This window comes from Ischnura elegans, assembly GCF_921293095.1.
Source record: "Ischnura elegans chromosome 13 unlocalized genomic scaffold, ioIscEleg1.1 SUPER_13_unloc_2, whole genome shotgun sequence".
NCBI classification, from domain to species: Eukaryota; Metazoa; Arthropoda; class Insecta; order Odonata; family Coenagrionidae; genus Ischnura; species Ischnura elegans.
In genome coordinates, this window is record NW_025791658.1 from 3,842,685 (window position 1) to 3,858,106 (window position 15,422).

Here is a 15,422-nt window from a genome sequence, read left to right on the forward strand (position 1 = left end):
CTAAGGTGGCTTTGCCACAGAAAATAAATAAATATATTATTATTATTATTATTATTATGTGGTCCACTAAGAACATACAATGGCTTACATTCATATTAGAGCTCAGTGCACAGAAGAATAAGATACATGCAAAAAAATAATAAAAACATTGTAACAGAATATAGTGGCATATTGGTACCATTACATTTTTTCTTGTAATAGCATTTTAGTGAACATTAGATTTTTAAATGACATCAGCTATTTTACGGTTTTGATTGGTTCTGGAGTACCATTCCATAGCCTTGTCCCAACAACTGAAAATGAATTATCAAATGTAGTCGTACGATGTTGAGGAACAATTAAAAAATCAGCTGATAATCTAGTTACAACATTGCGATATTTCTCTTTACTCTGAAAAAAATGCATAATGTATTCTGGCTGTTTGCAATTAAAAAGTTTGTATAAAAAAGAGGCAAGCTGGTATTGCCTCCTTGTTTTTGCTTTAAGCCATTCTAATTTAGAGAAATAAGGGGATATATGTTCATCTTTTTTAAGATCATAAATGAACCTAACACACATGTTTAATGGCCGTTGAATCAGAATGTTAATCTTTTCGGTTAGGTCATTATATACAAGGCAGCAGTAATCAATATGGGGGAATATTAACGAGGATACAAGCTGCTTGCGTGTATGAGAGGGCATAAGGTTTTTATGAATTTTTAGCTGAAACAAGATCATGTTGATCTTATTGCTGATGGCTTTAACATGGTTTTGCCAAGACAAATTAGGCATCAATAAGACTCCAAGATTTTTAACGGAGTTTGTATATGATATTTCGGCATCACCAACAAAAATCTTGGGCAGAACATCAAATTCGACATATTTGAGTAGTTTGAGGTACCAAAGAACATAGATTTTGTTTTCCTAGGGTTAAGCACAAAGTTATTGTCTGCAGCCCATGAAGTGATGGCCTGAAAGTCCTGATTTACTTTGGAAATTGCATCATTCAGCTCATACAAATGACAGTGAAAATAAATATGTAGGTCGTCGGCATATAAGAGATATTTACAGTTTAGAATACACCTAGGCAGATCAAGGAGATACAAGGAAAATAGGAGAGGACCAAGAACTGACCCTTGGGGGATCCCGCAATGGACAGTAGTCCATTGCCATGTATTCCCATTCGCGTCCTTGACTGCCTGTTGACGATCTTTTAGATAGGAGTAAAACCAGTTAAGTGAGGAACAGGAAAAATTAAGGTTTTTCAATTTGTGGAGAAGTTTGGCGTGATTAACAAGACCAAAAGCATCGGTGAAATCAAATAGAACCAGAATTGTAACCATCCGTTTATCAATTCCTTGACGTATATCATCCGTTAATTTGAGTAGCGCTGTTTGCGTAGAGAAGTTTTTCCGAAATCCAGATTGATATGGATCATGCAAGTTGCATTGGTCCAGATAATTCGATACCTGCTGAAAAACAATTTTTTCTAAGCATTTAGAAAGAGAGCACAGAATAGAGATTGGCCGATAATCACTGGGAGAAGTTGGTTTTTTAACTCCTGGTATTGGTGTGATTAGTGAATATTTCCATACATTCGGAAATACAGATGACGATAAGGAAAAATTATAGATATCAAGTATAACAGGTAGAAGTACAGTTGACGCGGCCTTAATAAATTTAACTGAGATTCCATCGACCCCAGTTGAGTTCGATTTAGAGAGAGATAACGTTTTACGTAGGTTGTGTGGGGTTACGTGTTGGAAGAAGAAATTTCTCTCGTTATAGGGTACAAGTGGATCAAGGTTAGAGAGACTGAATATGTCAGCAATGCTATTTGCCTCGGAGGTAAAGGCGGGAGTGAAGTGCTTGTTAAGATCATCGATAGATAATTCATGTAAGGGCTGCTTGTTTCGTCGCTGCACGAGTCCAAGACTTCTATGTTCCCTCCAGACCTTGTTTGGTTCTGTCAAATTGGAGAAGGTAGTTGCATAATATTTTTTCTTGGCTTCCGTGACGAGATGCTTTACCTGATTACGCAAGACGTTAAACTCAGTGTAAGCAGTCTGGCTTTTTGTTCGTGTGAAAATTCTACGTGAAATATCACGTTCCTTCATTTTTTGCTTAATGTCACTAGTCAGCCAGGGGGCTGAAGGCCATCTAGGTGCGCATGTTCGCAGGGGGGCATGACAATTTATGCACTCTAAGAATTTCTGATTAAAGAGTTCTAATTTTGAATCAATGGACGAGGAGCTAAATATGTTGTTCCAGTCAAAGGTGAGCAGATCGTCCTGAAACTTTGCTGTATCGAAATTTTTAAGATCACGATAGAAAATTTTAGGTATAGGAAGACGAGGGGAATTGAATGAATAAGAGAGTAAAATTTTGTCATGTGCGGAGAGGAAAGGTCCAGGGAATTGTGAGAATGAAGAGAGTTTTTCAGGGGAATCAACTTTACAGAGATCGAGGAGAGTATGACTATGTTCTGTATGATGCGTGGGATGAGTTGAGGCCAGATGAAGATTATAATTAAAAATGAAATTCCTGATGAAGGAAGAATGACAGCTGTCCCGTAGCAGATCGGCGTTAAAGTCACCTACAATTACAATTTTTTTATAGTTTGGACTAAAAGTTGCATATGCTTCTTCAATATCAGTCAAGGACCCAACATTTGGAGGTCTGTAAGCAACAAATAGAAGAAGTTTAGAAAGGTTTATACCATGCACTTCAATAACTATGAACTCGGGTCGGCATTCATAGGTCGCGGAAGAGGTCGCCAGCACCGACGAACTCAGTCGATGATGAATGAAGGCACCAACCCCGCCACCGCCTTTCCCGATCCGATCATGTCTCAGCAAGTAATGTTCACTAAGATCAACCATGCTATCAGGAATATTTGGTTTTAACCATGCTTCGGTTAAACAGATTATATCACTTACACAGGAAAAAAATGAACCCGAAATTCGTCGATATGACACATTAAAGATTGACAATTGAGGAGGGAAATGCTGATTTCATTAGCAATTGGTAGGCCTGCGGGAAGAGAACAGGCCCCCGTATGTTATTTTAAACAGTCAAGGTCAGTTTCAACAAGAATAGAAATGCGTTCACCACCATCATGGACCCGAGAAAACACACGGCCATTACGAATCCACAGTTTTCCGATTTTGGAACTACCGCCCGTGATTTACAATTGTCGATCTATCGACTACAGTTGATTTCGTTGAAAGTCGATTTCCAACGATATAAGACATAAAAGATGTCCGCCGGCAACATGTACCGGTGTGACCGGGGTTGTGTGTGATACTGTCACACGAATACAGTTGCTGTTATCTGCATTGAGTTGCGAATAAATGATATTCCAACTGTGCGGTGTTTTGTTTGCCTTTGTGAAATTCTTCCAGATTCCTTGGATGGGTATCAACCGCTAAACGTGTGAGAAAAAGTTTTAGTATTACTATTCAAATTAGGCAGAGTTTATTAATTTTATTGTGAACCATTTTTGCCAAGTTGATTTATTTAATGTGTTGCCGACGTAGATATTTGGTTGACTCGAGTTAAACGTTAGTAACTAATCAGATGTTATGATAGCAGTAAAATCAAAAGCGCACTGTTTATCAAATTGTATGTTTATTGTGAAAGCGTAATTCGTCAAGGCCGGAATCTACAGCAGGAAAAGCCAATTTTAGTAGGCAATAATAGAAATTCCATGAGTGAGACAACGAGCTTTCGCAGCAAACATAAGTTTGAATTAATAAGGACTTTGTTATTAGCAAAATGACAATATCTGATTCGAGCAGAAAATTTGAATCTGGAGACAACAGTTTTCGTCTCAGGGCACCATGACTCCTAAAAATATTTGGGTTGCATTGTCTTAAAGTTTCATTTTTGTCAAACTCTTCGCTTTGACGTTATTCTTAATTATCAGTCTACTGAGTAAGTGATCAACACGATGATATGCTTAATATGAAAGTGCAATAAACAGTTTCAGAGTTATGTCAGTTTTTGTACAGTGTGTTCAGTTGTGTTTATCGTGGACTACAAACATTCAAGAAATCCCCTTGGTTAAAATGCTCTTCAATATATTGAATATAAAATCTAGCTAATAAGAATTTAAATAACCTGCTCATCTAGGTGCTGATGAAACAAGTAAAAGAAGTTCAGTGGTTGATATCCTTCCTTTCCAAATCCTGGAAATGACATCCAATGGATATCCACAAGGGGGATGTTTGGGTATCCATATGGAGTCCAGAATAAGACACCCAATGGATATACACAAGTGGGACATTTGGACATCTATGGGAATTCCAGTGAACATCAAGTGGATGTCGATGGATGTCAGCCCTGTCATCCAATGGACGCCTCTGAAGTGGCTGGGAGGTTGCTGATCGCGTTCTGCTTCCGTGAATGAATCATCATCTGAGATTTTCATTGTGATCTCAGTGCACTTTAAACTACCACTTTTTTTTACCGCGGGTGACCAGTTCGTCTCTTTAATCAATCCGTCTTGAACGTGGAATGGGATATGATTCAAAAACCTATTCAAACCTATCAATTGTGGCCGCACACTCATGCTGTTCTGCAGGGCTCTTTGTGGTCGGGGACGGTGATTAAACTGATCAAATCATGAGTACAATGAAAACCATTTCAAAGACTGCCTCTGGATGGAATAAATTACCTTCATTGGATGTGAACAGAAGCATAAAAATTATGCAAGGAATAATGGAGATTCCATTCTAAACTTTTCCTTCTCCATCTCCCTTATGTTGAGAGATGAGCCGCCAGATCCGTGATAACTCGTTACGATAGTCTTGTTATTGTCACTGACCTCTTAAAAAACTCGATTGATAATCTCTGTCGGATCGTAGACTGAAAAATATACTAAACCTTTTAGATAAATGGAAGAGCAGTCTATTTTCTGACAAAGTTTGCCATATCTTATTAACGCCAACATATAACTGTAGATCAGATTATATAAATAAAATATGAGAGACAGACTGCAGAACAGACAGCTTCAGAATGTCTTTTCCACGATCAATAAGTTACTATAACGGCAGCGTCAGAACGTATAAATAGATAAGATGACTTGTATTTTAGCCTAGTAACTTGTGTCTAAGTTTTGGCATGTTTCTGAATTTTCCATTTATTTCTAACAGTATACTATGTTCAAGCTATATTGGCAGAAAACGTTAATGAGGAAGTGGCAAGTTTTGCTATTGAATATACGTGGTTGCGTCATTTTTTAGTATTTTCAACGTTTTTTTTACCATGTGTTGTGCATATGGTAATCCTATTTTATACTGCATGCTAGTTATGGATCATCTCCTACCTAACACTCTTGAGGTGATTCACATGGAGATACGTAGATATAAATTATGTTCAACCAGTCGGGAGTTTTTTTTTATTCCATCGACCGCAGTGAACACTGATCATACATGTAAATCCACTCACCGTCCACCTCGCCGTTGGCAATTAGAATGTTGATGATGATCATCTGGAGGAGGAGCTGAGGCGCCGACTCATTCAGGGCCTCATTCATGTTCCACTTATACAGGAGCTTCTCATTCATCACCATCATCGCACAAGACTGCGCCTGGATAAGTGGTGCTTTATACCTATAAAAATAGGCTAGTGAAAACATATGAGTGTGTCAGGTAACGCAAACATATTCATTTATGAAGAACAAAGCTAGAAAAAAGGCGAGAAAAGCAGAGCACGCCAGGACCAATCTACATCTACATCTACATAATACCCTGCGAGCCACCTCTAGGGTGTTAGGCAGGGGGTGATCAATCACCAGCATGCAGCATGCATTTGGACTCCCACATGCACACCACACCGTCCAAAAAACGTCCCGTATAATAACAAACTATACTACTATATGCTGTTAGAAATAGAATTCAGAAACATGCATTAAGTTTTACATAGGTTAGTAGGCTACACTACAAGTCATGCAATCTATTTACGAGTTCTATTGCTGCCGTTATAATCTCTTATTGATCGTGGAAAAAATGACATTCGGAATCTGTCTGTTTTCTACAATCTATCTCTCTTATTTTATTTATATGATCTGATTTTCCGTAGTACGTTGGCGTCCGCAAGATATGGTTAACTTCGTCAGAAAAGACACTGCTCTTGAATTTATCTAAAAGGTTTAGTCTAATTTTCAATCTACGGTCCGACAGAGATTCCCATCCGAGTTTATCTAAGAGGTCAGTTACACTAACAAGACTATCGTAACGACCTTTCACATACCTGGCAGCTCTCCTTTGCACGCGTTCTAACTCTGTTACTAAGCCTTTTTCATGAGGGTCCCAAACACTGGCAGCGTATTCCAAATGTGGTCTAACGAGGGAAAAGTAGCTAATTTCTCTCACTTTGTCTCACTTTGTCAACTGTCAACCAATGAGGTCATACCTGACGCACGGACGGGGTGAATGTATACCATGCATAATGGAGAGACGGAAATAAAAAAAATATTTAAAATGCACCAAAAAAATGAAAAAAATAGATGAAAACTCATAAATAATAGTGTTTCGTATTTCATGTACTTCTACCCAATCGGACCATTCCCGAATCCCAACATAGATTGGGATTAGCCTTTGCAGTTTTAGTGTGCCTTGCACCTCCTCACTTGTAGCCTGTCTCTCTCATTCTCTTTCACTGACAATGAAAAGGTTACACTGGTCCCTATCCTTTTGCTGAATCATTTTTTCCCCGCGTATGCTTCTGTACTCGATTCAAAGCACTGAAGAGTTGGTTATATAATCATTGGCAACTGGGCCCCTTACTAACTATTAAAGCTGGGCTAAATTTGTGCGGAATGGGTGGAGATTACATTCACATTCACACAGGTCGCCACAGGCGAATATACAATCATAATAACATATAATAGAAATTTAAACAAAGAGATAGAAACATAAATGCAGGACGATGACACTGTGGCGTGGAGATGAAATGAAGGCTGAAAACACATAGAAAGTTCACCTGAACTGGGAATCGAACCACGGACCTTCTGCTTTCCGGGCAGATGCTCAGACCACCGAGCTATCCAGGCTAATCTAATTTCCAGTGTTTTCGGCGGGGGTTTATACAACCAAATCCCCCTAGGTGGTTCATGGTTGGTGGTTTTTTTGTGGATGGAGGTGCTGAAGGTATTGTTTTCAAGGTGGATGTTTATGTCAAGGAAGGTAAGGGAGGAAGCAGAAATTGATGAAGTGAAAGAAACGGATGAGGTGGAGTTGAGGGATACAATGAATGTGTCAAGCGAATCACGCCCATGGGTCCATAGTAAAAAAAAAACCCACCAACCATGAACAATACCTACACTACACCAGTTGCCATCCACCCCACACCAAACACGCAATCCCCTACTCCCTCTCAGTCCGCGCCCATCGCATCTGCAACAATTCACCATCTCTTCAAAGAGCCACACAGAACCTCCACCATGCTCTCCTCAAACGAGAGTATCCAGAATCCCTGCTTAAAAAGAAAATACTCTCTCCCTCCGAACAGTACACCCCACGCACCAAAAAAGAACAAACCAGCAAACTCAATCTCACCACCACATTCTTCCCTGGCACTCAAAAAATTAAAAAAATATTAAAAGAACTGTACCCTATCATCAGCAAAAACAAAACCACAGCTGTTCTTCTTCCATCCTGCCCCTCCATTGCCTACAGAAGAGCACCTAACTAAGGTAATATTTTTAAATCCACCCATCCCCTCCTCCGGCACACACTCCCCCCACTTTCCTCCTTGTCTCCATGCAACCGCCCCCGTTGCAAGTGCTGCCCTCTGCTACGCCCCACCACTTCACCTGTCATCAATAGATCCTCCTCCATACCGTCTTGTACTTCCTTCAACGTTGTCTACAAGCTGCTTTGTAATTTTTGCCCCTCGTACTACATAGGAGAATGCACCACACCCATATCCATCCGAATGAACAACCACAGGCACTCCTGCATAACCCCCCCCCTTTCATGAACCCATCCCCATTCACACTGTCTCACACAATAGTTCTTTCGATAAATGTTTTTCCCTAACCATCATTGAAATTCTGCCAGAAAAGGCAACCATCATCGAGGTGAGAACGAGGGAAATGGCACATATTTGGGTTGAAAAGGCGTTTGAAACGCCCGGGCTAAACATTGCCCACTAATAGTCAAAGAAAACCCTACCCTCCCTTCCCCCCCTCTCCCCTTACCCTTCTTCCACTCCCACTACTTCACCAAGGAGAGCTTCTGGAGGATCTGCCTGCAGCAGTTCACCTTTGATAGCACTGAGGATAGCGGGTCAACCCGCTGAAACGTTTGCAAGATTCTTTGTGAGTGTCCTTTTCTATGTGTTCCTATGTTTTTATTAGTGTTTATTTTGTCCGTTACATACTTATACTATCGCGTAGTGCGCTTTCCTCAAGACTTTAAACGTCGCATCCTAACCCCTATTCCGAACTCCCCCTCCCCATACACCTCTCCCCTTACCCCTCTTCTCCCTCTTCCAACCCTCTCCTTTCCTCACCATTCATACTACAGCTGACGAAGAAGCCTGAAGTGCTTCGATAGCTTCGACGAGTTTATTTATTCAATGTGAGTGTTTCTTTTTTTGTGTCTCTGTGTTTATCGATATTAACTTGAACTATTTATATGACGTGCCACGTGCATATCATATTTTCCAAAACATTGTATATATATATATATACATATACATATATATATATATACATATAAATTCACAGGTAAGGAAAGAAAGGGAAAGGAACATGGAATAGAAAAAGGACAAGGACAACGGTGCTGTGGTAGATGGAAAAAGCCAGAAATCAGAGGGTAAAAATGCGACCTGACTGGGACAGGTCGCATTTTTACCCTCTGATTTCTGGCTTTTTCCATCTACCACAGCACCGTTGTCCTTGTCCTTTTTCTATTCCATGTTCCTTTCCCTTTCTTTCCTTACCTGTGAATTTATATGCATATTTGCGCTTAAGGCGTCGTGTGAATGAATGAAGTAGTATATATATATATATACATGTATATATATATTGTGGCGGACGGGATCGCGTTCCACTAATTTAGAGCAAGAAATATCTCGGGTCGCGGACGACGTAGGAACGAGTAGGTCAGGGCACGAAACGACGGAACAATTGGGGATTTGGGGCTGGATTCGGAGGAAAACACACGTACTCGTGGGTTGCATTAAACAAATAAACATTTATTCTCAAAAGCATGAGAAAATAACATGAAGCACACAAAATATGAGATACATCACTCGGGAAAAAGGGACGTTAGTGGGGATGGAATGGGGCGACTTAAAACTAATTGACATGGAAATAGCACTTACAAGGAATCAAAAAGCAACTTGACAAAAATTAAAATAAATCAGAGTTGAACTGCGTTCAACAAACTGCAGGGTTTAAGAGTCCACTGCGACACAATATGACTTTATGGTTCACTGACTGTTCCAGCGCAATCTTGAGGAGGAAAATAGGGGATGAATGGGGTAAAAAACGTGGTTGTTTCAGTTTCACACGGGGAAAGTGGTGGAGGGCACGGCTTTACTGCACCTTAATCTGGGAAACTCGCTGTGCGAGAGAAGTGACGATGTCGTCCGGCGTCTCGTCAATTCGCGATGTTTTCCCGTTGGGTGTGGAGCCGTGTCTATCCCCGGGATGATTTCCCACGGTGGTTGGCAGAGGCTGATGGGGTTGCAGGCCACGGGATGCGTCTACATCGGGCTGTTGGCTAGGAAGTTTCCACGCGCCGTAGCTCCTGACGCAATAGTGGCTCAATCGCTCAGCTGTTGAGCAGGCAGAAGTTGAACCGCCTTCCCCGATCATCTGCCGTGTTCTTTTACTTCCTTGACCCACTTTCTTCCACGTAAACTTCGTAAGAGGGGAAGGGAGGGGAGGGCGGTGGCCAGTAGTACACTTTATTCTCTAAAGGCGGAGCACTTTTCGCTGTGCGCGAGATTTAAATATGGCACACGCACGCGCACACATAGCATAAAATAAGATGAACCTTCACAAAACAAAAATAAATGAAACAAAACAAAAGGGAAGGGAAGAAAAAAGGAAGAGTGCTTCTCAATATAAGGGTGAATAGAAACATATCAGGTGCTGCCGTTACATTATATATACACATAGAAACACAAAAAAGAAACACTCACACGGGATATTAACTAAAGCTTTCGAAGCACTTGAGGCCTCTTCCTTAACTGAAGTAAGAATGGAGAGGAAAGGAGTATGTTGGACAAGGGAAAAGAGGGGAAGGGGAGAGGTGCCTGGGGAGGGGGGGTTATTAATAGACGTTAGGATGCGACGTTCGAACCCGGAAAGCTATTGGCTTGAAAGTGCCAAATGCAATCCAATTCGAGGGTGTGGAGGTTGAGGGCGGAGTCGGTGGGAGGGAGGGAGGCAATAATGGATACTTTGTAGCATTGATTGAAGATGGATTCGTGTGACAGACAATGTGTAGGAACTGGTAGAGAGGAGTGGGGGGACGATGGACAACAGGAGGCGCGATGATTGTTGATTCTGAGGTTTAGGGGGGTAGTGCATTGGCCAATATAGAAAGCGGGGCAGAAAGTACAATGAAGAAGGTAAATGATGTTGGTGGAAGTACAAGTAGTGGAGGAGAAAATCAGTAGGCATTTAAGCTTGGGGAGGAAAGAGGCAGGGGATGGAGAGAATATCTTGCAGGTTTCACACCTGGGACGATAGTCGGGTGTGGAGTGACTAGAGACTCCAAGGTGTGGAGATAGTGACTGACTGCGACTTTTGAAGAGGGCGGGTGGCTTTAAATATGGTATTTAAATTCGGTGGTCTCTTAAATGTGATCCGAGGAGTGGAAGGGAAAATCTGAGAGGCGGACTTGTGTTTGGAAAGGATGGGGTACAGGTCCTTCAATATGTTTTGTAGCACATGAGCACCAGGAAAGTAGGTAGTGAGCGAAGAAGGAGAGCAATGTTTGTCCGCACGGGGTTTATTGGAAATAGCAGGTTTTTTTCTTATTTTATTCATCAAAAGTTTTTCGGGGTAGCCGCGGCGAAGAAGAGAGGTGTGAAGTTTGGAGAGAAACTATTGAAGGTCTTCGGGATTATCACAAATTCTGTGGACAGAGAGGGAATAAGGGATGGAACGTTTGGTGTGTGGTAGATGGCAACTGCTGCAGTGGAGGTATTGTTGTTTGTTAGTATTTTACCTCTTCTATCTCCAAAACCAATATCAACTTCTTAGATGTGGACATACACCTTTCAGATAATAACAAATTCAAAACATCGGTTCACATCAAAGCCTTGCTGCATGGACACAATTACTTAGTGAGAGGGCCTCATAATCTGACATCACATAATACTCGGGGTTGCATTTTATCCACTTGGCAAGGGTCCTTCTTGCCTCCGAGGATGGTCACTGTGTCCTCCTTTTGCAATCGCTTTTCCCTTTTCGTTCTCTTGCTACAACCCTGAAAACATACGACTTGACGTCCACCTGCACTGGCTAAACTAAAGCAACTTGTACATTATGCTGCATAAGGAATAGTTATTAATTACTTTAAATCAAAGATATAAACTAAATAAACTTACTGGATAAGAATAATGTACTCTTCAAGCACCAAGATAGTACTTGATTTTGCCAAAATGGCTCAAGACGGTACTTCATTTAGCCGAAAAATCAAGTACTGTCTTGAGCCATTTTCCATCACATTTAAGGAATATTATTGTGTCCATGCAGCTCACAAAATCTTTTATTATTATAGAGTTTGTTTGTTTATAAAAGAGTCCGTTTCCCTACACTAAGCACACGATTTAAGTCCATTCTCCGTAGTAGTATATGGAATGTACTAAAAAAAGAAACCTTTCACTGCACCTCTTGCAGTGACCAGCGATGGCATAATAAGAGTCATTCGTAGTAATATTTATTAAATTTTCTTTCTGGTGATTACTTTCTATCACTATTATATCTGTTATCCACATATAAAAATGAATGAGACCATATTGCATCCACGCGCTTGCCGCGTCGCCGTACTCTCCGCCGCCGCGGGCCAGAACTGGAGTCGACCGCACGCTCGAAAAAACGATTTAAAATTCGGGGTTGCAGGTTAGTGCAAGGTTTTACTTTAGATTCACAATAAGTAAGCTTCAAAAAATGACATGATATAAGTTACTTAGTGAAAGTTGACGATAATATCTATTTTTTCTCAACGTTTATGTAAAAAAAGGGCTGAAAACAGGCTCCGCCATTTTGTTATATATCTATGGTTATGAAGATGAAACTAAATATTTAAAAACCCTTCAAATGAGATAAATTAAGTTTCAATTAAGATGGTATGACAGTTTTTTCGATAAATCTATTCATTAAACCACTGCACGAGGATAGAGTTGACAATTTTCAGAAAAAATCGAGGGTCGTCGTTTTTCGCTAAATTTGTTCAACTTTGACCTCACATATATTGTTAACGTGGTAACACAGGAAAAAATTATCTGGAAAGGTATGCACAATTAATTTGAGAATATATATGCGAAGTTTCAACTTCCTAGCTCAAAAAAAATCGATTTTGAGGTTTTGGCCAGCTTTTTTCGATTCTGGCCCACTGTGCAACAATGCGAAAACGCTACATTTATTTTTACCATAAGCAAATTTTTTTGAGGACCCATATTTTCAATTTACCTTACATAACATGCTATTAGGTCAAATGAAGAGAAAAAATTCTATATTTTTAAGTATTTCTTTACTCGGCCGGTAATGGGTTGAATCGACAAGAGAAATTAGGAGCTATTGCAACAGTGTCATCAAGAGCCATCAAGAGAAGGGGAGACTGGGTACGGTGGAGACAATTCTCCTTTAATCGCACATAGTTCTGTAAGTAGGCTAGCAAGCTTAACAAAAAGTTTTCTTTAATGTAATTTGTACATTGATGTACGTTTAAAGACTAAATGTGTCCCTGAAAACATTTCTTAGCTCAAAGGGGCAATTAAAATAAATTAAGTATCACAAACGACAACACCCCAAGGGCGATTGTAAAAGGTTTCCAAAATACTCTGAAATGGTCTGAAATCGTTTTAATTGTAAGAAATATTGGTAAATTTTTACAAGAGGTACAATCCGGATTTCGCCTTCAAACCTTCACTTTCCTGTAGTATTTTTGCCTAATGATTAACGTGGTGACATTCATTCCTGGCGGAAATCAATAGTTTTCGAGATATTTTAACTTTTATGGATAGCGATTTTCGGGTTCTGCGCATGCGCGGCCATATTGGAATCGCGGTAAATGAGTTTCACGGAACATGTTTGAAATTGTAAACAAGAGAAAAATATCCCTAGTGATGGTCCAATAAATAACAGAGTGGGAGGTAGAAGTGGATAAATCACTTTCTGGGCACATGTACGGGCTGGTTAAGTAGAAAAAAATATCCTTCGAGCTGGTCCAGTTGGTAGAGTGGGTAAATCACTTTCTGGGCACATGTACGGGCTGGTCAAGTAGAAAAAAATATCCTTCGAGCTGGTCCAGTTGGTAAAGTGGGTAAATCACTTTCCGGGCACATGTACGAGTTGGTCAACTAGAAAAAAATATCCTTAGAGCTGGTCCAGTTGGTAGGGTGGGAGGTAGAAGTGGGTAAAATGTGCTTACCTTCCAGTGCTTATGGTTGCCCAGATGTCCCAGGCAGGTCTTCCTCAGTGGGTAAACTTTAAATTTTGCGGCATGGTAATGTTTGCGCATGCGCAGAAGGTGAAGTGCGTAAAGTAAAGGGTGAGTAAGTGAAGATCGTAAATGGCGGCGCATGCGCAGAACCCGAAAATCGCTATCCATAAAGGTTAAAATTTCTCGAAAACTATTAATTTCCGCCAGGAATGAATGTCACCACGTTAATCAGGAGGCAAAAATACTACAGGAAAGTGAAGGTTTGATGGCAAAATCCGGATTGTACCTCTTGTAAAATAATACCGAAATATTTATAATAATACGGTATAACCTTCTTTCTGAAAACATTGCATCTTAATAACAAAGATATAAATTTGGGAATACTTCAATCATTTACAACAAAAAAGGCAGTATAGCATCTAAAATTATTAGGTCTATCTTGACATTTACTCTATAGTGAATACATCCGTCTCCATTAATAACAATGGACGGCATGAAAATCGGCCCTGACACCATTCCTGCTGATTCTTACGTAAAATGACATCCTAAATCCGAATATGAACTCCGTTTTCTCCAATCACCCACCATTTTCGGGGGAGCTCCCCCCTCCAATTTTCATCACTTTTTGGTCGTTTGGAGGAATTAAAAGGATTATTTAAGCATTTAAATTTTTTCTAGTGGTTTTGAGGGGAGCAAAATCCTAAAAAAATATTTATGTTAAAGAGGTATATTTTGGGCGAATAAGTCTCCGTAAATTTTGTAAAAACACATTAACAGTGATCAATTTTGCATTTGTTTCGCAAATTTTCAAATGTATAAAAATTTCCAGCTTCCATTTCACATCGTCCTCCCCCCAATGATAAAATATATAACAACTTGAAACATCAGTATTAATAAAAATATCTTGCTGCATAGCATAGCAACAACAATAAAAAAATTAGCAATGGCTCGGAGGATTCACTTTACTACGATGGCCGGCCCCGCTCAGGCTTGGACGGCAATTCTCTTGCTTTCGCTGCTAAAAAAGGAAAAGTAATACTTTCTAATTATACGAATAATATAAGATTGAGATTTTTATACTCTCATAGCAGAGTCAAATCTTTCGGTGTTCTGGACAAGGGTCCTTTTTTCAAAGTATTTTAAATTGTGCAAAACAGTAAAAGTTGTTGTACTCCGGCTTTTTCCGAGCGAATGTCAGTATGTGGACTTGAGTTGTGATTATTACCGTGATTTAATGTGCAATAATGTTACGCGTGTGTAAAAAACATCCTCACACTTCAGCTATGTTTGTGGTGAATTGATTTAAACATCGCAACAATAACCTCTTTCTTTAATTCTTAAAACTTCATATAAATTTTACTCTGACATCCAACTCTTATTGCAGCTTCTGAACTGCTTCATTTGTGAATACAACAGCCGCGCCTGAGAAAAAAACATTACATCATACGGAACTGGCCTCTGCGAGAAAGCTTCACACATGGTTATAAAAATGTCTCTCATGTTTCCCTGGTTCCAACAAAAAATGATCACTTGCCACCATTGCACATCAAACTAGGACAGATGAAATATTTTGTGAAAGCAATCGGCAAGACAGGAGCTGAATATCTATTTTTAACCTAAAGTCTTTGTTTTAGTGAAGCTAAAACCAAGGAAGAAATTCGTGGGCCGCCAGAATAGGAAACCTTTCCAAGGCTTGACGTTTATTAAACACCTGAACCATAAAGAAAACTGAGCTTGCTTTGGATTCTGAAACGTGTGTTAGAACTTTTTGGGTGACAATGAAGTGATGATTATGTCGCCCATGTCGAG

At 40.0% G+C, this 15,422-nt stretch overlaps 1 protein-coding gene across 1 annotated transcript in view; it reads right to left on the reverse strand.

Moving 5' to 3' along the window:
- Positions 1 to 15,422, reverse strand: part of LOC124172709 — a 54,125-nt gene that overhangs the window by 22,478 nt on the left and 16,225 nt on the right. The window contains exon 4 of the mRNA XM_046552178.1: positions 5,431 to 5,594. Within this exon, the coding sequence (XP_046408134.1) occupies positions 5,431 to 5,594 (164 nt within the window). The remainder of the gene's footprint in view (positions 1 to 5,430; positions 5,595 to 15,422) is intronic.